The following is a 25655-nucleotide window of genomic DNA, read 5'->3' as shown; positions in this document are numbered from 1 at the left end:
ACAGCGATAAACTATAAACACCAAGCAATAAAAATCCCATACCAAATTAGAAAAATAAAGAAAAATGTCATAAAAAATTGGTAAAAATCCAATAAAATTAGGAATTTTGTCATTGTGCTTAAATAGGCTGCTTGTCGAATAAATCAATCTAATAGATTCGGGCCATGTAGTGATGCAATGTACTCTCCCCATTTCATGACAAAATCTGAAAAAAAGAAATCTATAGTCAATTACACGTTTGCTAGCTGGAAATAGTTTTTTAAAGAAAATCTCTGGAGCAAATTATTACCAAAAATCCAGCAGGATGAACTTTTTTATTAAAGTTTGACGGGTAAAATGAGAATACTAAAACAATAAAAACAAGGCAATAAAAACAGACGTACATGGTAAACAAATAAAGAACTTGTAACTTCGTGAAAGTCGTCACCTCAGGCTTCACTCTCCATAGAAGGAAAAACAGAAAACATGGGCGCCAATAGCCCCTCGTCATGTGTGGCGTTCAGCCAGGCACGTTTTTTGCAGCCTACAGCACATAGCAACCTAGGACTTTTATTTGCTCTTTTCCCAGTTGGTTCGGGACTACACTTCCCAGGATGCTTAGCGCTGTTAACAGATAGCTGAAAGCCACCCTCATGTCTTTGTGACAGTAGAAAGCTAGGATTGAAGGAAGTAATTGCTTTAAACCCTCAAAATCAGCTTTCTCTAAAGGCATTATAAGGTCTCCGGACTTGGCTTTTAAGAATTACTGACAGATCTTTATCTTTCAAGGGTAAACATGAAGACCTCATATTGTCTCATTTCAGGTGTGCAAATAGAGTTGAGGGATGGGAAGAGGCATTCTGGGACTTGAAGTCATGAATTTCCAATGAGAAGCAAAATTGAAAGTACCACAATCTAACACAACAGTCAGAACTACGTGAAATACTCACTTCTGACGTAGGACCACTTGAGCAGGCTGAATTGTAGAATTAGGAATAGCTTTCCACCTGGTGAATACTTGATACCAGCATGATTTGGTTTTAAATGAGCAGACAAAAATAAAATGTTCATGAGAAAATGCAAACATCTCCAGAATGCAAGCAATCAGGGCACTCTGCAGTGCATGACAATGTTGGTTCCCTGGTTACCACAAGCTATCACCACATGCTTCTATGTAGTAGCCATGATCACATCTCTCAGTCTGTCCAGGTCTGAGGAACGTGGAATCACAGAACTGCAACCACAATACTGTTTTTTCTCCCCAGTGCACAATAGAGTTTGGTTGTCGTCGAAATATAAAAACGCATGCAGCTGTGGCAAGTCTTCAAAGTGTTTTCTCCTGACCACAAACATTTTCCGCGGCACTGCTCTGATCATTTAATAATTTGAACAATCCCTTGGAAAAACATTTCAGTAGCATCTGCAGGTCACATTCTAACAACGCTTTCCAAGATGGCGCACCATAATGTTATTATTTCCCCTCAGAAGGTTTATCCCTCCAAATTACCAGGTGTGTTGTAGAAGGTTGTGTTTTGGGGAGAGTTTGTTGCATAAATGGGCTAGTCCTTTTTGTTGTAAAGTAAAACTTGCATTATTTGAAAGGGACGATGTGAGGTTTCCAATTTAAGAATGGAGCCAGAGGGTTGTATTCCTATCTTCCCCACCTTAGATGCTGTCGCACAGTGCTGATGTCACAGATGGATCCAAGGCAGATCCAATCAGATAAAACTTGAAGGGAAGGACGAAACATTTCCAAAAAAACTGGCATCGCGATTCTCCCAAAACAAACGAATGCTAGGTCAGCAAACAAAATACAAACCTACATCACAAACAGGTTTAAAAGAATGAAACAACAGCTCATTACGAGCAAGACGAAAGTAACGCAAAATGTGTCCTCAATGACCTGGCCTTTGCCTGAACACCTGTACTTGGTAAAGCAGGTTGTGCCTTCTTCCAAAGCGTCCAGTGAAACCAGAATTAAATGTCAAATTCTCTTAATCCAGCAATTCAAACTAACTAATGGGAAACAATTCCTGGGATAGTGCTGTCGCTGTAGACTCCCCCTTTTAACCAAGACTGTGAACACTCTCCTCGAGATCTGGAAATCACACATTGGGGACGACCACACACACAGTTCCTTAAATTCCTAAAAGGTCTTCAAACTTGGGGTAGGAAAAGGGAAGTCCTGCTCCCTGACTTGCAGGAAACCTTTGCAACAGCCAGCAGCCATTGATTGTGTGATCAGAAACAAGTGCGTGGGCTACCTGAGCAGGTGTAAAATGACAACTGGGGAACAAACAAAGTCTGCGAGATGTTTACACCAGTTAGGAAGGCTCCAGTCTTCTCTTCTTCATAATCAGGCCAGGGTTCTTATTGTAAGGGCTCCGCTCCACTGAAAAATAAAAGACATCACTGGGAATTAGTACTTTGTCTTGATTATTTGCATTAAACATTTCTCATAGATCACTTAAACAAACTTTAATAGGTGTCAGGTTGCTTGCAGTAGTGCAGACAGCTATTCTCCATCCAGTATACCCACATATGACACACCACTGCAGGATAACTCTCAGGAACAGGCTCTTGTTTTTAACCCCGCCCACTCTCCACCCATATTTTTAATTGGCTTGTCATTGTCCTTCGTAAACACTGACTTCCGATTCATTATTAGGCTTGTTAGTCCCTCCTTGGTACTACCTTGTCTGCATTTGTTACCTCCCATAACGACTGGACCTTTTACTTGGCTTGTTACACGGTCTGCGTTATAAGTGGGTGAGCACAATTTTGTTTATTGAATAATGGGGACAATGAAGGTTGCTTCTTGTATTTGCAGAGCGCCCACACAGCACTCACGGGATAATGGCAGCCACTTCTCATATGGAGAGCTATGCTGCTCTAACTTTAAAAGTGGCTGTCCCCTACCCCTACAGCACTCACGGGACAATGGCAGACGCAGTACCCGCTTCAGGGATGACGCGCTCTATTTTTTTTTTTCAACTTCAATGGGGATTGCGGCACCTGCTTCAGGGACACCGCGTTCGGTTTCATTTTTTCTTTTACTTCAATGGTGAGTGTGGCGCCCACTTCAGGGACACCACACTATGCAATACAATAGGTCTCGCTTTTGCCAAACTTTGACCTATTGGTATTGTAAATGGAAATGCCTTTTATTATTATAAAAGGCATTGCCATTTACAATGCCAATAGCTCAAAATCTCTCAATTGCAAGACCTATTGCATTGTAAATGCCTGTTTGTATTGTATTTTCAGTTTGGTCTTCGCCTTGGTGTCCAAGTACAATTCCTCCCATAAGAACCACCCATTGGACTATACCAGCTTCACATACTGTGCACAGCGCAAGGCATGCAATGGGCAAGACAAAAAGTTTGCCCCAACATTGTCACAGGGACAGTATATGAGAACGGACAGTCCCGCACCCTGGCAGGCTATGTTTTACACAAGAACACCGCAGACAGTCTCCTCAATAACCTAGCGCATTATGCGGTGTAGACAGTCTGAGAAGGCATCAATTAGTGGAATGTCATACACTGTTAGGTATCATTGGTGAGAGGAGTTGGACTAACGGCTAAGGCAGTTGACCTCGAATATGGGGAACTGGTTTTGAGTCTCGGCAACGACGATGAACATCCTGTGATTCTGGGCAAATCATGAAATCTCCCCGTGCCTTACAAAAATGAATGTGTCCTCATGTAACGCAACTGGTGCTATGTAAAGCGCTCTGATACCCGATACCTTCAGGTTAAGTTGGTGCTATATAAAACTCCGTAAAAAAAAAAAGTCATCAACAAGACAAGTACCAAAGAATAATATCAAATTCGTAGAATGTGTTGTTTCTAAGAAAGCTTTATTCTTGTTGGTTATACAGGTATTACTGGTGCTCTGAACAAATCCAACGTATGTTTTGCTCTGTGACCGGATGGCCTACCTAGGGCTTTCTCAAGGCTTAATATACAAAAGTGAAGTCCTAAACCTGAATGTAATAAGACCTCATGAACAGTACGTATGGGAAAGAACACAGGACAGCCTCAACAGCCTTACAGGAAGACACCCTCGCCAGTACTGACTGTATTAACTCGGACACAAGGAGGAGGAGACAACTGAAGAGAAACAGGCTTGGGGTGGACCAAAGAACTGAAGTGAACCATAGTCTAATATATAAGAATGAAAATTAGGTTGGGTGAGGTAAAGTGAAAAGGTCAGTATGCCCATAAAATACATATTTAGACAACAGCTATGTTTTCCTAATATCTGAATCTGTTAGACCCACGACCTACTAATCATATGCAGACAAAACAAACGTGTGCCAACGCAAACAATATAAAAACTCTCTTCACTACTAAGATTGTAACTAGCACAATACAAGGGTTTACTTACGGAAATGTTTAACGTTGCGTACCAGTTGTAACTGAGAAAAATCTTTGTAGGACTAACAAATCTTATTTCTAAGCCAAAATCTTGTACACTGTTCAGGTATTCTGTTTGGGTATGATGGTAATTGACATCGCTTTACCAAAAAGTACTCCCCACTACCGACTCACTAATGAGTGGTTAGATCTATTTGAACAATACTAGAACTCTGATTGTGTGGAGATCCCTATGTGAAGCTACTACAGGAACACCACTACTAGGTGGGAAAGGAGGCAAATCCTTTTATTTTATATTCCCTCACACACCCTAGAGGTGTCATGCTTCATCACTGGGACACCCATACACCTAAAAGTCCGGGTGGGCTCAATCGTCTTTCAGGGAGCTCCTAGGAAGATGTTTTTGACCAGGGGGATAAAGATTAAAAGGCCACCAACAGATCCCAGTTTCCCTTTATTCTTGGATCTGCCGGGGGTAATGATAAAATATAAAGGAAGGGTCAGTAGGGATATTATGGTCCTAAGACCCTATAGCCAACATGTTTCAGTCCATGTACGCCCCATAAAGGGTGCTGGACTTTCTTCAGGGCGAAAACTGTGTGCCCCCTGGTATGAGTAGTACAGAGAATTTCCCTATTCTACTTACTATAAGGGCAGATAGCTGCTCCTTATCACTTTTCTAGGACAAATTAGTCTCATGTAATCACTCCATCTGGGAGGAGAAAAAGAAAAGAAAAAGATACCACACATCAGTGTAATAGAGTTCTAGATTGTTCATACCTACATGCGTACGTGTGCACTAACCTGTGGTGAAAGGTTTTTCCCACCACGCACGCAGAGGTGCCGAGTGAAAACATACTTTGTCTATCACACGCTCGTGTTTGCATTATGCCCACTGTAGTGGCGGCATTGTGCCGCATCCTATCACCTTCCACTCTCAGGTGTGCGTTGGTGGTATTGATACAACATCCGTGTCATTCACGCTTACTCAAACTTGTAACTTAGGAAATCGCCATGTCTCTCGGAAGTATTAAAAAATGTATTTGCATGCTCTCACTCCATGCTCGTTCGTGTATATATATTTTTCACACACACTCTCATTCATCCTTACCCCGTTTTGGGAGGGGTTTCAACTCCTAGTGGAAACTCAACGCTCTGCGGGGTAGCCCTGTAGTCAAACACTGTACGTTTACAGGAGCACAATCAACAAGATTTAGAGATTGGTGAATTTTCATGTCACCCGAACCGTCGGCCAACAGTTGTGATGGGGGAAAAAACAAAACAGAAGACAACACTCATGAGAACAGTGCTGGAGGCTGGACCCTGAGGGGGCCAGCTCTCTCTCATACCTTGTATTCGTGACTCAGCTTCATGTTTTACTCACGCCATAAAGGGTCCTGCCCCTCGTTCCGTCCTACTTGGAGGTGGTTCCACTGCTTGGGGTTCCGAGTTACCTCGATCTCCCGCTGTAAATGTATCGTTGTCTATTGGATAGTGTCCCGCCCATTTCCGGGTTGCGCAACGGTGAAAAATATATATATACACGAACGAGCATGGAGTGTGAGCATACGTTTTTTAATACTTCCGAGAGACATGGCGATTTCCTAAGTTACAAGTTTAAGTAAGAGTGAACGACACGGATGTTGTATCAATACCACCTACGCACACCTAAGAGTGGAAGGTGATAGGATGCGGCACAATGCCGCCACTACAGTGGGCATAATACAAACACGAGCGTGTGATAGACAAAGTATGTTTTCACTCGCCACCTCTGCGTGCGTGGTGGGGAAAACCTTTCACCACAGGTTAGTGCACACGTACGCATGTAGGTATGAACAATCTAGAACTCTATTACAACGATGTGTGGTATCTTTTTCTTTTCTTTTTCTCTTCCCAGATGGAGTAATAACATGAGACTAATTTGTCCTAGAAAAGTGATAAGGAGCAGCTATCTGCCCTTATAGTAAGTAGAATAGGGAAATTCTCTGTACTACTCATACCAGGGGGCACACAGTTTTCGCCGTGAAGAAAGTCCAGCACCCTTTATGGGGCGTACATGGACTGAAACATGTTGGCTATAGGGTCTTAGGACCATAATATCCCTACTGACCCTTCCTTTATATTTTATCATTACCCCCGGCAGATGTAAGAATAAAGGAAAACTGGGATCTGTTGGTGGGCTTTTAATCTTTATCCCCCTGGCCAAAAACATCTTCCTAAGAGCTCCCTGAAAGACGGTTGAGCCCACCCTGACTTTTAGGTGTCTGGGTGTCCAAATGATGAAGCATGATACCACTAGGGTGTGTGAGGGAATATAAAATAAAACGATTTGCCTCCTTTCCCACCTAGTGGTGGTGTTCCTGTAGTAGCTTCACATAGGGATCTCCACACAATCAGAGTTCTAGGATTGTTCAAATAGATCTAACCACTCATTAGTGAGTCGGTAGTGGGGAGTACTTTTTGGTAAAGCAGTGTTAAAACACGGGAGGGTGCACTCCCCTTTAGTTCCTCTCGCCCCTCCCCCCCCCCCCCCCCCCCCCATAAGTCTGGAAGTTTTTCCTGCTTACATTGTGCATTAGGTAATTGACATCACCATACAATATGGCACTATGCTACATATTTGCGTCTCGCAATGCACTGGCTTATCACCAATGGCCACTTTGTAGTGCTGATGTTATTGATGAGGGCAAGTGTTTAGTGAAAACTGAATACCCTATCTAGAAGGTGGAACGTCTGAAGCAATAAAATGGACAAAAGTTTCACTTTGTAGTTAAATCTGGTCATCCACATGGTAAAACTGATATATATATATATATATATATATATATCGCCAGTAGGTAGTTATAGTTAGGACCAAGTTTCCATAGGAAGAGCATTTTTTGTTTTGCTTATAACTTTGGCATCGTTTGATGAATCTTCATGAAATTTTCCAAACTAATTCTTTGTTTATATCAGCTCCTATGTTGAAAGTTTGGGGGTGATTCGTCAAGGGGGAAACGAGAAAAAAGGAAGGTCCCAAAATGTGTTTTCTCTATGTTAATTTCCATAGGAAACTTTAGACAAGGCTACAGGTCGAACGGGTGAACGGAATTACCCCAAATTTGGCAGGGAGAAGGGTCTTGGTCTAGAAAGCACGCTTTTGTTTATTTGGTGTAAATCCATTCAGTAGTTTTAGAGAAATATCAAAATTTACGGATAGATATTTGGGAATTCTGCCTTCTGATTGGCTGAGGCGTTACGAGCACGAGCTTGCTGCTCATTGGCAGCGAGCGGTTGCAACTAGGAAGTGTTGGCAGCCATTTTGTGATTCCGTTGAAGCGAGTAAGGGGAAAAAAGGGCAAAAAGAGTAGGAAAGAGGAGGGTAGGAGCGCTGTGAGGTCTGTGGGGTGGTTAGGGTATGCTATACAGGGAGTGTGAAGCGAAGTATTCACCCCTAGCGTTGTGAAAGTGCTGGTTTGCCCAGAGTGAAATGGTGCTGAGGTGAGGTGCCGGTACACTCTGGGATGAAACCGTGAGCTGATTGCTGTAAACTGATGTGCTCTGGGCGCTGTAGCATACTGGCCACTGTAGCATAGCTGTGCAAGTGGTGTTAGTATGGATTTAGACTATAGCAGGAGTGGGAAGCAAACTACTCACCCCTACCGGTCTGAAGACTCGAACGGAGTGTTTTAGCAAGCAGAAATAAAATAATAATTGTGAAGAATATAATGCAGAATGTTGCAATGCCACAGAAGACAAATGGTGAAATCAGGTGCGTTTAAGAAAGTGGCTGTGTGGGATAAAGCGATGGAGTCTGCAAGTTATATAAAAAGTGTCTTTATGTAAGTGCCATAAATGGAACCACTGGTGCAAGAGCTAAGGCATCCAGCTGAGGCAAACTCTAACTCCTTTTGCTGTATTCAAATCTAAGCTTCTGCATCAGTCAATTCCACATTACATGTTACAGTTCCATGTGACATAAACAGGTAGGATACGATTACCATACTGTGCCAACCAGTTCCTAAACAATGCTGAGTATTTTAATCTTGATCGCCAGCTCATGAGCAGAGGCTGAGGATGAGCTAATTTGTGTGAAAGGGCTTTGTGGATAACAGGCAGGCCATACATCATCCATCCCTGGTTAGTGTGGAGACGTAAGGGCCAATAATGAAAACAGAGTTCAAATGCCTAAACATACTTAGAAAGCTATTATATGAAAATAGTTCAATTGAAGTGTATTAAAAAATGTAATAGGAAAAAGTAAAAAAAGTTGGAAAAAAATCAATCCAAGAATAAAGTGAATTTCTTACAAGTCTTGAAGATTGCAGTCCGGAAGATCTTCAGCGGCTTGAGATGCGTAATGTTCCAAGAGACGATTGTTGCCATTTTTTGAGAAAAGCGAAGCGATCCAATTCATATCCTCGAAGGGACAGTAATGTTCCTCGAATGTTGGAGCGGCAATTTGAATTGGCAGGCAATCTGCGATGTTGTCAAAGGTCGCACGTTGCAGGAGATCTTTCGCAGCTGCACAGAAATCCCATTCTGCCAGGATACCTTTTTGCGTTGCATCCGCCGTTGCTCCACTGCCCGAACAATCAAGTTCATGGTTTTCAAGATACTCCATTACCTGCTGGATATCGGGAGCGTTTGCTCGGATGTTGGCAAAGGCATAGATCCATTCGCCAGTCGATTGGGCAAGTTTTGTAATAATAAGATGGTTGCACGCAGATTGTATATGTGTAAATAAATGTCATGTTGTAGCTGGCTCCGATAATAGATAGAGGCAGGCAGCCGAAAAGTTGTTCCATTTTTTCACGGTATTGATGTGGCTTCGCGTAGAGATGTATTCTGTCGGACATGTTTGTTACCACAGGGAGCATAGCCATTTTAACAAGCTAAAATAGTAGTAGGCTGGCCGCAAACAGAGCGAGAATTATGGGCACTGCCGCTGTTATTCCAGAGATGATCGATTGAATGAAGTCTGGTATTAGACTAAAAACAGTTTGAAAGTCTGTGAGAAGGCCGGTGGAGACAATGTTAAAAAAGTGTGCCAGACCTTAAATGTCAGATGTGTTGAAAATTGTGTAACAATTCACAAAGTGTAATGGGAGGTTCGTATTTAAAAGGGAGTGTATTTTACTTGAAGTTCGTGCTATCTGAAGTCGATAAATTACTTTTGGAGAAGTGAGGGACATTTCTGTTTGAAACAAAAGCACTTTCAGTTTGCTCCATTTAATAAAATCTGTTTTCAAAGTAGGTATTGAAGGCCAAGTTGAACTTTGGGAGTTACTTTGTGTGGGTGGGAATAGAGATTGCCAGAGGAAGTTATCCGGTTTAAAACAGTAAGGACATACGGTATGCCAGCTCACATTGCGTAGCAGTCCATGTTATTAAGAACTGCAGTTAGAAAGCTGTGTGAATGTTGGTCTGATTGTGGGTGTTGGCGTGCTTTTAAAAAAGCACGCAAGATTGGGGGCTGTAAGCTTAGAAGCGTCGTGCAGTTGGACATTCTTGCATAGTAATGAATGATTGCTATTGTGGTCCCACTTTTCACCTGCGAGAAAAACTTCGGTAGCCTCTCTACGACAGCGATATGTAAATGGGAGAAACCACTGCTCATAAATAACGCGCTACCTTATATAATCACATACAACATGACAAACAACATGCACACCTAGCAGGTACAACAACACTACGTACTGTGGGAACCATGTACACAAACCAAACATAGCACCTCTGCCACACAATGTAGAATGCAGAGAGAGATGGGAGCAAAGTATGTGCGAAGGTGGCAAATGATTCTCGATTATAAAAGTATACAATGCAAAGTGTTGAGGGGATTAGCCGGACAGACTTGAGTATGCAGAGCACAGACATGTACATGTCAACATACACTTATGGTCTATTGAGTGAAGTGGACAGTGGACGCATCCACGATAGTATTCAGTAGGGAAGATTCCGAAAACATAGCGCGTACATGCTCCCCCAAAAAAAATCTATAGCGTAGTGGGCTGGCTCGGCGTACACAAGGCTAGCGTTGGGGTATGAATAAAAGGCACGTTTCTCTGGGTGTGGTTCTCTTCCGGAATGGCGAACATGTCTGTCAGGTCTGCGCAGCTTACACCGCCATGAGGCGGACGCTGTGAGCAGAGGTGGCTGCGGGAATAATGCTGTCAGCCTGCTGCTACCCAGAAACAGTCATGGCCGCTGAGACGCACATATGCCCCACAGTTCACATTTCAACACCGTCGTATGTGAAAGAGGGCCCATCACGTGCCGGCGGAAGCTCCTGGGCCGAGGTCTGGGAGCTGGGAAGGCTCCCGAGATCAACACTGGCTACCGCGACACAGGCAGACAGTGCCCAGCCTGAGGCCCAGCACCGTGGAGTGCTCTGTATACTACTAACACAGTAGTCCAACGGGTAACAACAGTGGAACGGTGTCTTGATCCCACAATGGACGATGTTAGAACTGCATCTGAGAGTGCAGATGAAGGTACTCCTTTCGACCAGCTGTAACCAACTCTAGGTCCCAAAAGTGGAACGGTGTCTTGATCCCACAATGGACGATGTTAGAACTACATCGAAGAGTGGAGATGAAGGTACTCCCTTTGACCAGGTGCAAGCAATTCTAGGTCCCAACAGTGGAACATTGTCTTGATCCCAGAATGGACGATGTCCGATATTACCTGCTGCTTGGTTTTCACAGAACTCCCTCTGTTGACGTGCATCAGACTCTGTGCCTCCGTAGCTCATTGCTGTACATGATCATTGGGCTTGGTGGACTGCAGTCGCTGGAGTACACCGTGGAACAGCAGGTCCGAACAGTGGAGCGGGGTCTTTATCCCAGAATGGACGATGTTAGAACTGCATCTGAGAGTGCAGATGAAGGTACTCCCTTCGACCAGGTGTAACCAACTTTAGGTCCCAACAGTGGAACGGTGTCTTGATCCCAAAATGGACGATGTTAGAACTGCATCTGAGAGTGGAGATGAAGGTACTCCCTTTGACCAGGTGCAAGCAATTCTAGGTCCCAACAGTGGAACATTGTCTTGATCCCAGAATGGACGATGTCCGATATTACCTGCTGCTTGGTTTTCACAGAACTCCCTCTGTTGACGTGCATCAGACTCTGTGCCTCCGTAGCTCATTGCTGTACATAATCATTGGGCTTAGCGGACTGCAGTCGCTGGAGTACACCGTGGAACAGCAGGTCCGAACAGTGGAACGGGGTCTTTATCCCAGAATGGACGATGTTAGAACTGCATCTGAGAGTGCAGATGAAGGTACTCCCTTCGACCAGGTGTAACCAACTCTAGGTCCCAACAGTGGAACGGTGTCTTGATCCCAAAATGGACAATGTCCGATATTACCTGCTGCTTGGTTTTGACAGAACTCCCTCCGTTGAGGTGCATCAGACTCTGTGCTTCCGTAGCTAACTGCTGCACATGATTATTGGGCTTTGCTGACTGCAGTCGTTGGAGTACACCGTGGTGCAGCAGGTCGGAATATTGAAACGGGGTCTTGATTATGTGATTGAGGATATCATAAGTTAAAGTTTGTGATGATTTGTGTGTACCCCCTCCGATCATGTGCAACCAACTGCGTGCTTCTGAATCCAACGGCACGTGGCTGTGAGGCGTTAATGACCTACACTGCGGTCAGCAGGGCTCACAATTCAGACTGAGTGATGACTGTTTAATTACAGAATCCAGTAGGCAACTAACTACAATGTCTATTGAAATATACACAATAGCCTTGTAGTATACTTGCTTGAAGAAGTTTTTAGAGATGACTTATAGGTCTAGTACAATGACCAAATTATTCTTGGTAGTGGTAAAGAACACTGAATAAGAGTGTACACAGTGGACAGCAGAGATCGTAATTCGAATTGTTTTGATTTATTTATTGCAGAGTTGTGTAATTTTTGTTGTTGTATTTTGTGTAGAGGAAGTGAGAAAAAATATTCATGGAAGACTGTGCTCACTACTGCCTTTAAGTTACACTGCAGACAGCAGTGTTCACAATTCAGATCGAGTCACTATTGTAGATGACGCAGTCCTGTAGGCAAAAGACATTGCTCCAGTGCACTCTGTCCGCACCACGCATGTGCATCAACACAGGGTCTGCACACGGTTTATGTTGCTTCGCGTACGGCAAACTGGGCAGCTCAAGTCAACGCCACGTGGCTGTGGGCCCTTGCTGACCGCTCTCTGACCTACACTGCAGACAGCAATGTTTACAATTCTGATCGAGTCACTATTGCACACGATGTAGTGTTGTAGGCAACAGACATTGCTCCAGTGCGCTCTGTCCACCCCACACATACACATCATCACAGGGTCTGCACACGGTTTTTGTTGCTTCGGTAACGGCAAACAGGACAGCTTAAGTAAACGCCACGTGGCTGTAGCCCTTGCTGACCGCTCTCTGGCCTACACTGCAGACAGCAGTGTTTACAGTTCAGATCGAGTCGCTATTGCAGATGATGTAGTGTTGTAGGCAACAGACATTGCTCCTAGTACGGCCCGCACGCATCATCGCTGGCTGTCCACATGCTGAATGCTTTTGATGTGGCTATCTAAGTGCACTAGACCTGATGGACCCTTTATGATACAATCTTTTTGTGTATTATTTCAGCTCTACTGCCTGTATCTTAGTATACCACAAGTTATGGTTCTTTTATGATAGAATATTTTCTGTATTATTTCACATCTAGTGTCCCTACCTTACTGCAGCACAAACTATTGACCCTTTCATTATTGAATCTGTGTGTGTGATCCAATGATTACTGTTGTAGTTGATGCTAGCAGCAACCATTCCCTGAGGGCTGGTTTACACTCACCCCACATGCATCCAGCACAGATGGCACTATATATGTGACCCTGGTAACAAAAAGGAGTCGAGTGCACGTGCCCCTACCCACTTCCACTATCTATCTGTGTTCATTATCTATGCATGATACTGCCCCTGGGCCGTACCACATTACATTGTGCTGTGGACAGCGTATGCAACCATGTTACCTCTGGCAGTGGGGAAAAGTTCTGTTATGTAGCTTTTAGATGCATGGCTATCACAGGTGGAAGGTTACTTTGCAGAGCATGAATAATGATGAAGATGATGGTTGCATGTTGTGTGTTGTGTCAGAAAAAGTTTAAAAAAAAGCTCTAAGCAGAAGAGGAGTCTATCATCAAACGCTGTAGAGAGAATGGCTAAAATGGGTGGGGTCCTCCAACTGTTACAATGGGAAATGTTATGAACCAATCAAATGCTTTTCTCTAAGGTCACATGGCAATCGCGCACTTAGTGCGTAAGGAGGCCGCACCCTACGCGGTTTGAGAAAATATTTCTATAATATAAGTTTATTACAGTTGGAAATATATAAATGTTTAAAATATTTTAGATTATCGCTTGTTCTCAAATACACTTTAAACTTATTTAGATATAGTTTTGAGCCCCCCCAAAAAAATGAGGGAATGGCGTTCCCGGCGCGACACCATACGTCTAGGACGTAACACAGGGCCTGGCAGCGTGCACTCATTGCATACGCAACGCGCAGCGGGCGGGACCCCATACGTACATGACGTAAGGCGCTCGTTGCATACCAAAGTAGCAGCTGGCGCGACCACATACGTATATGATGTTACGCGGTGCCACGAACCCGTCTGATACGAAATGCGCATCCTTTACGAGTTTAGCAATATGGCGGATAGGATTTGCGTGCTGATGAAGCTTGGTACACTACCGGTATGGGACTTCAGTTTTCTCAAAAAAGAAAAAAAACAATATACATACTTTTTTTTGAAGATATAAAACATTACATTTTTTCAAACTAAAAAAAAAGGATAATAGAGTTCCAAAATATTACAAAAAAAAATTGAAAAAAAATATAGGTTTTATAAATATCAAAATATGAAATTAACATCTAAAAAACCTTTGAAATTCATTGACAAAACCATAGGTTTTACAGAAGTTATAGTTAGGAATTAGCATTTAAAAAAACCTTAGAAATTCACTGAAAAAACCATAGGTTTCAGGGACGTTATAGTTAGTTGGACATTTGACTCATATAAAACCAGAGATATTCGCCAGTTGTAGTTAGTTGAGCTAACTATAACTCGCGCGCCCGCAATGCACTGGTGATGACGTCACATATTACATCACACATGACATGGTCAGTGACATCACTGATGACATCTCAAATGACATCACTGATAACATCATCCAGTGAATGAGTGTTTCTGTAAAGTTTAAATATTTTTCATATATATCTATGCCAAGGTGTATTGAAGAAAGAGTGAATTTACAAGTCCCTGAATGGTTTATTTAGTAGGTGCGTGACTGACTGTATAAGTAAGTGATTGAACATGTGTTACTGAATGTATGGGTTAGTGACTAAACTGTGTGAAAGTCTGTTTTAGTGTCTCAGTTGGTGTATAAGTGGCTGCATGGGTTGATGAGTAGCTACATGAGTGTCTATATGGGTTATTGATTTGTTGTCTGAGTATCTGTATGAGTGCCTGATTGTCTGTGTGGGTGGGTGGGGGTGTGTGTGACTCTGTGCATACATGTCTGAGTTGATGATTCACTGGTTGTATGGATTCAAAAGTACATCTGGGAAGGGCTGTATGGGTGAGTTACTGTGTGTATGGGTGTGTTGGTGAGTGAATGAATGTCTCACTGTTATATGTGTGAGTAACTACATATGTTTTAAGGCAGTATAGGTTAGTGTTGGAGTATATAAATGACTATACGTGAGAGTAAGTTATTTGAAGAATGGGTGTATAAAAGAGTGTCTGCTTGTATTAGTGATTGTATAAGACAGTCTTAGTATCTGCATAAATAAGTGAAGTGGTGTGTGTATAAATAACGCAGTTGGTGTGTATAACTGTATACATGAGTAATTGGGTATGTGATTGATTCTTTGCATGACTGACTAGGTGTGTGAGTAATCTATGGATGAGTGGCGTGTGGTAAATATTTAAATTACCTGTACTATTTTTATGCGGTAAAATTCAATAAGAATAACTCAGTAAAATAAGAGGCAGAATCCGTGGTATTAGAGGTTCTAAAAAAGACTTTATTCCTTACAAAGGAATTATGGTTCGAACCAGGCAATCGAATTCCATCACCACGAAGGTTCAGGAAGGGATAGGCAATACATTATTGACAAGTAATAGTATATATATGAAATGCATTACATTAAGACAGATGCAGGAGGCGTAACAGCTGATAATACAGATAAGAATACACATACGTAATGAAAAAGGCGTTACAATAGGCGTGCATAGAGGCGTATACTAAAAACGTCATTATGATGATGACACAAATGGGTGGATCCATAAGAGAATCCTGCAAAGTCAGCAAAAATACATGGCAGAGATGCGCGCGCAGCCGCATGACGTGTGATTGACGTGTAACTAGAGGGTGAAAGGAACTTGACATTTAGCCCTACATGCGGAGACAGAAGTCTGGGGTGTCAGGACAACCTAATCCCAAATCATATCTAATATCTTTGTTTAAGGAATTGTATTATCCAAAAGGAAAAGGTCTTCTCGGACAAATCCTATTCTATACTGACTGTTAGTGCGTGTACAAGCGTCTACGTGTCTACATGAGATGCGAGGGGGCATGGATCTTCCATGGTAACAGGGGCTATGAATTACTTGCATAAAGACAGTGAGGCCGGGCCCTTTGTTCGGTAGCTGGAAGGATGTTTACCTAAACTACTAGACAGGAATGCATTGGATGAGGAGCGGAGCAGATAACTTGAAGGTGAAATACAGTTTTTGGCAGGCAACAGACCGCGTCAGGCACCGTTAGCCGCGCAGGGAGTAGGACAAAGTTCATGGATACAGATGCAAACTCAGGCTGGAGCTTTCAGAGGCAGAAAGCTGGAAAAGACTTGATGACAGGATTCAGGGCCTACTCGCCTGAACTGTAAAACGTGAAAAGTGTACCATATAAAGTCGGTGGCCAATCATACTTAGGAATGGAATATCCGACCCATTCATGGCGGATCTGAAAGAGGACATGTTAACGTTGGACGCACATGTATTTGCGTCTTCATAGCTGGAACTGGAGGGAACATACATGTACTTGTAGCATGTACATGGAGCCGTTGGGGTCTAAGATAGGGGACATAATTGATCATAAAATTCATATTTCCTCATTCCCTCCTTGTCCCCTACGGACCCTTCATGAAATATCGATCTTCATCAATCCATCAATCTGTTCATATAGCATCATCTGTTCTTCTTTCTTCTTACGAGGTCTTGAATGAAAACTTGAATGTGGAATACACGATGTGGCACACAGACCACAAATCGCTGGCCCACATTGTAGACACAAGCAGCAACTGAATAGTATGAGAAAGCCAATACCTAGGAAGGATAGGATCCTCCATCCCCAGGCTGACAACACGCTCCAGAGCCAACCGGACCAAGTCCAGGTGCCTGGACTCTGGTGTATCTGGCTTACAATCTTATGAAGGCGAGTTATGGCTTTATATACTGACGGCGCGTTTTCTGGAATGAAAACACAGCAACTTGATCCGATGACCCTACAAGCTCCGCCCCTATCGGCCAGGATGACGTCAAGGACAAGACGATTTTGAAGAACAACAATCCGCATCGCAGACTGCTCCTCTGTTAAGTTGCCTAGGGCGGAAGTAGTTTCATTCACTGCTGCTTCAAGGGTTCTAGTTAATCTACGTATCAGCTTACTATTAGTGACTGTACCTATGTAGGGAAAGAAACCTTTATTGAAATCTGTGTATTGCTCCCATGCCGTTTCAGTGTAGTCGACAATCGGGAGATCTCTCTGCTGTCTGTTGTGTACTAAATGGGTATTCCTATGGTAATCAGGCGGGGCTAGGAAAACAGGTGGCAGGAGGAATGCAATGTAACAGGTACCATCCCAATCTAGAGGTAAACGTATATATGCGGTCTGGCCACATATGAAGTAGGAATGACGAGAAGCTCTAAATGTAGACTTGCCTTGATCACTGAATTCGATTACAGTGGTACATTTACTATGGCCCATGTGTATTGAACCATTCTTTCTTACACATAATTCACCTTTAACTGGAAATACTGACATAGCGGGCAAGACTGGTACAGCTTCGGATTCAACATTCAGAATCATGAGGTTAAGTGTAAAGTTACCTAATCCATATACTTCATTTTCTAGATCAGTTCCTGTTCTTTTGGGAAGTCCCTCCTTGTTAGGGTAGCAGACTTTAAGTAAAACTAGGTTCAGGTTTCCCCATACCCAGTTGTCCTGGTAAACTACAGAATTTGAATCTAGGGAATTAATCAAACTAAACCATGCTCCACAGGAGCCATTGTGTGTGAATGGATACGGAAAGAGGGGCAGAACTCCCTTGTATTTCTGATAGGGGGGGAGTCGGCCACATATCCAACAATTTGTAGCGTTGCTGGTCTGATGGGAATGATGTAACATACTAATGAATGTGTTATTACGCAGCGCAAATCTATAGGACAACTCATGCGGAGGTAATTCGCTAAAAGAATGTTCGGCAGTAACATTGAAAGCACGCTTGGAAATAGGGTAATACATGTGTAATAGTATACTTGCGACAATGATCAGAAGACTTAGAAAAAACATAATTAATAATGTCACTATACAGTGATTACGAAGTGATTTACAGTACGCATGTTTCTTGAGCTGTTTCTGTCTATTTCTCTCTCTATTTCGGTCTAGAGGATACAAGTCAGAGACAAATTCAACCGATTCACCTTGGAGAGGACTTAAACAATCAAATTGTCTGACTTGCTAGACCTTAGTTTCAGTTTATAGTTCTCTTTTTCTGACTTTTCAACCAGGGGGAGTTTTGAGTCAGTCGGTGAGGGAATGCAGGGCTGAAAGTTCAAATCTGATGGTAATCCATGAAATTTCTTGATATGACTCGAGTGTAACCACCCCTTGCGACCCTCAATCTTCACGGCTGTCCTTGTGGTGAGAAGAACGAGCTTGGGTGACTGCCAACGAGGCTCCAGCGGGCTCCTCCTGTCGAAGTTTCTTACAAGCACTAGGTCGCCTGGAACCACGTCATGGGGCTTCACCTCAGTGTTATCGGGAAAAGCTGCAGCTACCTGTGAACGACAAGATTGTAATGCAGACATCAAGGAAGCCAAGTAATCTGTCAGCATATTACAATCAACATCAGTGATTTTACGAGGTATAGGCGTCCCCCACATATTTGGTGGCCTACCGAAGATCACCTCATACGGGGATAGCCCTGTTCGAGAATGTGCTACCATTCTCATGTAAAAGAGCGCAACTGGTAAGGCTACTATCCAGTCGACACCTTTTTCTCTACAGATTTTGGACAGTCTAATTTTCAGAGTTTGATTATGGCGTTCCACGAGACCTGCTGCCTCGGGATGTCGAACACAGTGGAATTTCCATTGATAGCCTAACAAAAGTGAAACATGTTTCATTAGCTCGGATGAGAACGGCTGGCCGTTATCTGAATACACGACACGGGGCATACCATACCGTGGGAAGAATTCTCGAACTAACTGTTTGGCAGTAGTCGGGGCAGTGTAATCTGAGATGGGATAAGCTTCTGTCCAACGGGAAAGAGCACATACAACTACGAGGACATATTTGAATCCTCGACATCGTTCCATCTGGATATAATCCATCTGGAGGACTTCAAAAGGGTGATCGGGAGGTTGAAATCCACCCTGCTCTACAGGTACGCCTTTACCTGGATTGAACTGACAACAAATCATACAAGTTCGGACTTTCTGTTTGGCTGCAGCTCGTAAGTGTTTGTTGAACCAAATGTGTTGAATACTGTCTAACATAGCTTTTTCTCCTAGATGTGCTGGACTATGTATTGTGTTAATGATAACTTGAACCATTGAGTCGGGAAGAAACCATATAGATTTCCCCTTCGTCATCCATCCCTGATCTGTTTGGATCCCTCCTAATTCAGTCCATTTCTTTATTTCCTCTGGTGTAGCATGTGTCTGTATGTCAATTACATCAAGGGCGGGATCCTTAACTGTCATGCAGTGTGTCGGCGTTGGAACTATTGTCTTTGTCAAATCAGTTGCATGAGTCGGATTCTGTGCTGTTTGCTTAGCTGTTCGGTCTGCTAGGTCGTTACCCTGGGAAATGATATCGGTGATTTTTGTATGGGCTTTGCACTTCATGATAGATATTGAAGTAGGTAGATGTATTGCATCTAATAGAGCTTGAATGAGGGGACCGTGTTGAATGTTGGCACCGTGAGAAGTCAAATAACCTCTCTCTCGCCAAAGGACTCCGAAGTTGTGTACGACTCCGAAAGCATAACGTGAATCTGTGTATATGTTAACTTTTCTATTCTTGGCTTGAATACAGGCTTGTGTCAGAGCAATAAGCTCTGCTGCTTGAGCTGATAATGTGTCGATACAATTTGTTTCAATGACTTCGGTGTCTGTCGTGACTGCATAGGCGGCCACTAACTTTCCTGTACTTGTTCTCATACATGAACCATCTACATAAAGTGTCAGGTCTGGATCTGGTAATGGGACATCTGTCAAGTCTTGTCTGGGTTTCGTCGTAATAGTAATGACTTCAATACAATCATGTGCCAGTGGGTCTGTTCCATTTAATGGCAAAAGTGTGGCAGGATTTAATGTACTACAAAGTCTGATTTCTATGTGTGGCTGAAACAATGTGAGTTCGTAATCTGTCAGTCGTGCTATAGTCAAGTGTTGTGTTTGTGTCCGGTTCAAGAGAACCTCTACTGCATGTGGTACTTGTACCGTCAATTGATGTCCTAATACTATGGCATCGCTTTGTCTGATCGCTAGAGCTGTCGCTGCAACTGATTTCAGACACGCAGGAAGAGCTTGAGCTACGGGATCTAACGTGCTAGAAAAGTAAGCACATGGCTTGTGTGATCCTGCTTGTTCCTGCGTGAGTACTGACAAGGTAGTACCTTCACGTTCTGTAACAAAGAGTGTAAAAGGCTTACTGTAACATGGTGTCGCTAAAACAGGTGCTTGGCATAAAGCTTTCTTTAAGTCTTCAAAAGCTTGTGTATGTTCTGGAGTCCAAGGGAGGACAGTCGATGTCGCTGCCTCCTGGGTTGTCAACTGAATGAGTGGTTTAGCTAAAAATGCATATTGGGGGATCCACTGCCTGCAGTACGAAGTGAGACCTATGAAGGCCCGTACCTCCTTTTGTGTCTTGGGTGGTGGCATGTTTACAATTAACTGGATGCGATCAGGTGTGAGCTGTCTCCCCCATTTGGACAGCAAGTGCCCTAGGTACACAACTTGCTGGGCACAAAATTGCAGCTTTGAAGGGGACACCTTGTGCCCCTTGTCGGCTAAAAAATGTAAAACAGTCAGTGATGCTTTTTCACATTCGGGTTCGCTTCGGGCGGTGATCAGCAGATCATCGACATACTGAAGCAGTGCAGTGTTAACAGGCATGTGGATACTGTCAAGTTGTCTTTTCAGTGCATGGCTGTAGATGCTAGGACTTTCTGTAAATCCTTGAGGTGCGCGTGCGAATTTAAAACTTCGTCCATTTAAACTGAATCCGAACAAATATTGGCTTTCCGGATCTATTGGGACGCTGAAGAAGGCGTTCTTGAGGTCAATTACAGTAAAGAACGTTGCCTCTGAATCAATAGCTGTCAGTAATGAAGAGATATCTGGGACCACGGGGTATTGTGGTACAATGCATTTATTTAATTCTCGCAGATCAATAACTAATCGATATACTGGGGGTGCTTTTGGATCAGTTCGTTTAAGAATCGGAATGATCGGAGAATTACATACATTGGAGTCGGTTTCTACAACCACTCCTTGTGCAATGAGCTAGTCAATGATTTGCAGTAAAGCCACTACAGCATCTGGCGGTAACTTGTATTGTCGCATTCGTGGTAATACCACTCCTGTTTTGAGTGTGACTTGATATGGTGTAATGTGCATACAACCTACATCAGTGGGGCCTTGCGCCCATAAATGTGCAGGTAGATTCTGTAACCGGTGATCCATGTCTCTAGACACATAGTGACCTTTAAAGTCACGCAAAAATAGTCGTACTCCGTCCGGAGAACAGCATATTATAGCTCCTAGAGCTTTCAATGTTTTTATACCTAACAAGTTTTCTGGGCATGATTTCGTAAGCAATAGATCTGTAGTCCGTGTTAATGGACCAACTGTGAATGCAAGTGGTTGCGATACTTCGTTAATAGTGGGCTTTCCTGAAAAACCAAGGGAAATATTTTGTGAGCCTGAGAGGGGTGCCCCTGGAACTTCATCGTGACTTATAGTTGTTCTGCTTGCCCCTGTGTCGAGTAGAAACTTTCTGTCTTTCCCTAATACTTGACTCTGTACATAAGGACCCTCTTGATCTACAGGAACCTCAATAAGGGGTAAGCCAACTTCCCTCTCTAGGCTGTTTCATGCGTAGCGTTGATACTCTGGATAGTCATTTTGTGCATACTGGTACATCTGTTGTGTCGTGTTTTGTGTTGCGGCAATAGGCTGTGGCTGTGGTTGTGGTACGGTCTGTTGTGCAGCTTGCATAGGCTGTATATTCTGAGGTACTTGTTGTTGGATCTGATCCTGTCTAGGTGGACGTGGTCTCTCCTTGGTTTTACCCGTAGAGATATTATGTTTCAGCACTGCACAATCGTTTATATAATGACCTGGCTGTTTACAATAGTTGCATGTCCCTTTAACGGGAACCGCTGAGTTACTGGACTGTGCCGTACCCTTTTTATGACCGTCAGCTGGAACTGACTGAGCGACAAGCATTTTCATTTTCGTGTCTTTCATACGCCTTGTTTCGTGTTCTTGTTCTTCTCTAATTCTATTCTGGTGATACTGTAACATTTGTAACATTTGTGAAGGAGTGTTAGCTTGCCAAGTGCTCTCAACTTTCAATACTCTGTTTTTAACCTGTGGCAGGGAATTCTCGACTAGTTTTGTTACAAAAAGATGTGGATATGACTCACTATTTGCTTTCAGGCCGCTATTAATACCAAAGCATTTTTCAAATCGGGAATAAAAATCACTAGTGTCTTCATCGGGTTTCTGTTTACAAGCTGAGATTGCTCCCCAATCTTCCTTTTTCGTAGTTAATAAACGTGGCAATACTTGTACCAATAGCCCTGGCAATGCTTTTGTTTTGCCCCCAAGCCCTACGCCTGCAGTTCTGCTATTTTCTTCAGTTTCCAATGCGGTCCAATCAATCTTTTGGTCTCCCACCTCCCATTCTTTTTCCTTGAGTTTCTCATAAATACCGGCAGGCAATAATACTTTCAATATTTTCATAATGTCAGGATAGGTATAATCACCCATGAGTAACATGTCCTTTAGTTCACGGTGAAAACCTGCTGGATCTTTGTCATGGCTGGGCACTAATTTTTTCATTTCCAATAGTTCTATTTTGGTTATGGGCGTGTACACAAACACGCGTCTAAACGTATTGTCATCATTTCTGACTGGGTGTACTTCGCGTAAGGGGTTCTGTCTGTCTATGTGATACGTTTTTCTTTCCACGGTGGGAACTGAAACATGTTCTGGGCATACAAAGACAATGTACTGGTGCCGATATTCTAGAATTTCTTTAATTAAATCAGTACCTGAACCTCTCCATTTATTCATGAGTAATTCTATCAGTATATCAGGTAGGGGACCAGGATCGGAGTGTTGGCTTCTATACAATATAAGGAGGTGTTGTATCATGTATATACCAGCTAAACGCTGTTCGTCTGGGGTAAGATTCAGAAACGTGTGTGCTAGCGCATCATCACTGTATTTTTCAGAACTGTCAGCCCATTGTACTGCTGACCTGGCTAATTCTTGTTCATCCATAGAATCGAGCATATGATACCCTCTTCGGTCTCGGAGTAATTTATCAGCAGCCTGGAATAGGTGTTCAGGGGACCTCGTATTTAACATAGGGGCTTGAAAATTTCTGTTACATTCTGGACGTATCGGACGTATTGGATCATTAAAGTATCTGGTATTGTTAAAAGATCTTCCCCTACCTACATAAGCTATCGTTTCTAATTGTCCCGTGGACATTTCTGATTCTTCCTCCTCCTCTCCCTCTGATTCAGTTTTGTCTGCCTCTAATCTGATTTTATGTATTCGTTCTACTTCTTTGCGGATCTTTCGGCACATAGCTACTATACACTTCTGTTTATCATGTTTCCCTTCTGATATATTCTGACCCCATCTGGTAAGCACTTGCATTTCATCCTGATCTACCTCAGGCCTATCTCTGTTTCTGATCAAGCAGTTTATGAGGAAGCTTAACAGTAGTTTCTGTATATCTACTTTCTGGTATTCCATGGCCTTGTCAATACTTTCAGGGCCTCGCCCTGATTGGACAAAGTGATATATATTGTCCAGATGAGCAACCATTCCTGGTAGTCTCATTAAATATGTGGACGCTCGTCGTATACGTAGTGATGACAGCAGCATTCTGTCATTTTTACCGGGCACTGGATCATATCTACAATCCACAAGATGTTCCTTAAACATATCGGATCTTGCTGTTTGAGGTGTATGTTGGTATGCTAAATCTCTGAAGGACAATTTATTTCCTTGCGGTGGCGTGGAAAAAAATCGCTGTCGCACCTCCTGTTGCACCTTCTGAGGTGCTAGGCGCGAAAGGATTTGTTGAATGTAAGGTAGAGACGGTAGATGCAGGAAAAGTGGTGGAAACAGATGAAACTGTTGGAATGTGAGGAGGAGTTTGTTGTTGCGGAGTTGGGGGCGGATGATCTTGGGGTTGAGCACCATCGACAGGTGGTGTGTGTGGTGGAACATTAACATATTCGGGAGCTACATCGTCTAAATAGGAAGAAAGGAAAATATCTTTTGCGGTTTTGGGATGTGCTTTAATCGGGAGTAATGGAGGTGGCAGATCTTTCGGTATTTCCGGAGTGGCCTTAGGTAAACCTTCGGCCAGAAGAGGATACATACCATTCATAAGAGTGTTTCGTTGTCTGTCTACTTGTTCTGTTTTTACTCGGGTACCTTCGTCAATTAATATGTTTTCTCGGGCCTTTTCTGAATCTTCCCTACTTTTCTCTTCCTTTCTGAGCGCTTTCTCTGTGCGCCTATGCGATTCTTTACGCCATAGTTCAATGGCATCTTTCTGTGACTGTCTGGCTTTCTTTTTCCATAACGCTTCTTCTATTCTCATGATGCAATCTGCATCCCATGTTCCGGCAGCGGGCCATCTCTGACTCTCTGCTAAATCCTTGGTGTAGTCCACCCATAGATCAAGATATAATACGGCATCTAGGCCATGTTTATGGTACATAAAGTACCCTGGAGTGTCCCTAGGTGGAATAGGAACAGCTTCCTCGAGTATCCCTTTTCTAGTTTTTATCTGTCTTAATTTTGAAAATAACGGCATCTTGAACCTTGTTACTTAATTCTTACTCGGCTTTTGAACACAATAATTACAATAAACACAATAATGAAGATCGAACAATCACTCATACCACGACATTTAAAACGTATCAAAACATTTTAGAACGAACAATAATAATTAGAATAAAACTAGTTAATTGCATAATACTAAATATACTGTATGTACTGCTAAACAGTACAGATACACTGCTAAAACAGTGCAGACCAGGTCTGTGTACCCAGACCCGTCTTGACCGGCACAAACTAATGTGCACGTCTAGATGCGTCCTCAGCAACGGTACTCACCGGGAAGCACGGAACGGAAGGCCTCGGAAGTCTGGACTGGACTAGACCAAACTGGACTGGACTCGACTCGTGACTTAGATACTTCGGAACTTCGGAATCTGGTGGGCCTCTGTATACCTCGGATCTTGCTCTCTCAGCTAGGCTCTGGTCGGGATTCTCCGCACTCCTCACCGCCTCGTCTGGGTGTTGATCGCAGCCTCAGTCGCCCCCGTTGGCCTGAGGGAGATACAGGAAATCCTGCTGGTACGCGTAATTGTCCGTCCGGCCGTGGCAGGAGACCGGGTCTGCAACTCACCTCCGGCGCGTGGGGTGTGAGAGGTGTCCCTGTTCGGGCGCCAATTTATGTGGTAAATATTTAAATTACCTGTACTATTTTTATGCGGTAAAATTCAATAAGAATAACTCAGTAAAATAAGAGGCAGAATCCGTGGTATTAGAGGTTCTAAAAAAGACTTTATTCCTTACAAAGGAATTATGGTTCGAACCAGGCAATCGAATTCCATCACCACGAAGGTTCAGGAAGGGATAGGCAATACATTATTGACAAGTAATAGTATATATATGAAATGCATTACATTAAGACAGATGCAGGAGGCGTAA

The 25655-nt window shown here is 43.2% G+C and overlaps 1 protein-coding gene across 2 annotated transcripts in view; it reads right to left on the bottom strand.

The window, feature by feature from the left end:
* Nucleotides 1–297: 297 nt before the first annotated feature.
* RAD52 (RAD52 DNA repair protein) overlaps nt 298–25655 on the bottom strand; it is a 210470-nt gene continuing 185112 nt past the window's right edge. For both annotated transcript variants that reach the window (XM_085652251.1, XM_085652252.1), the window contains one exon: nt 298–2371. In XM_085652251.1, the coding sequence (XP_085508377.1) occupies nt 2304–2371 (68 nt within the window). In that variant the 3' untranslated portion in view covers nt 298–2303. The remainder of the gene's footprint in view (nt 2372–25655) is intronic.

The sequence above is a fragment of the Triturus cristatus genome, chromosome 4_1, assembly GCF_964204655.1.
Source record: "Triturus cristatus chromosome 4_1, aTriCri1.1, whole genome shotgun sequence".
In the NCBI taxonomy this organism is placed as follows: domain Eukaryota; kingdom Metazoa; phylum Chordata; class Amphibia; order Caudata; family Salamandridae; genus Triturus; species Triturus cristatus.
The sequence above is the reverse complement of the archived record's forward strand: the minus strand, read 5'-3'. Positions and strand labels throughout refer to the sequence as shown.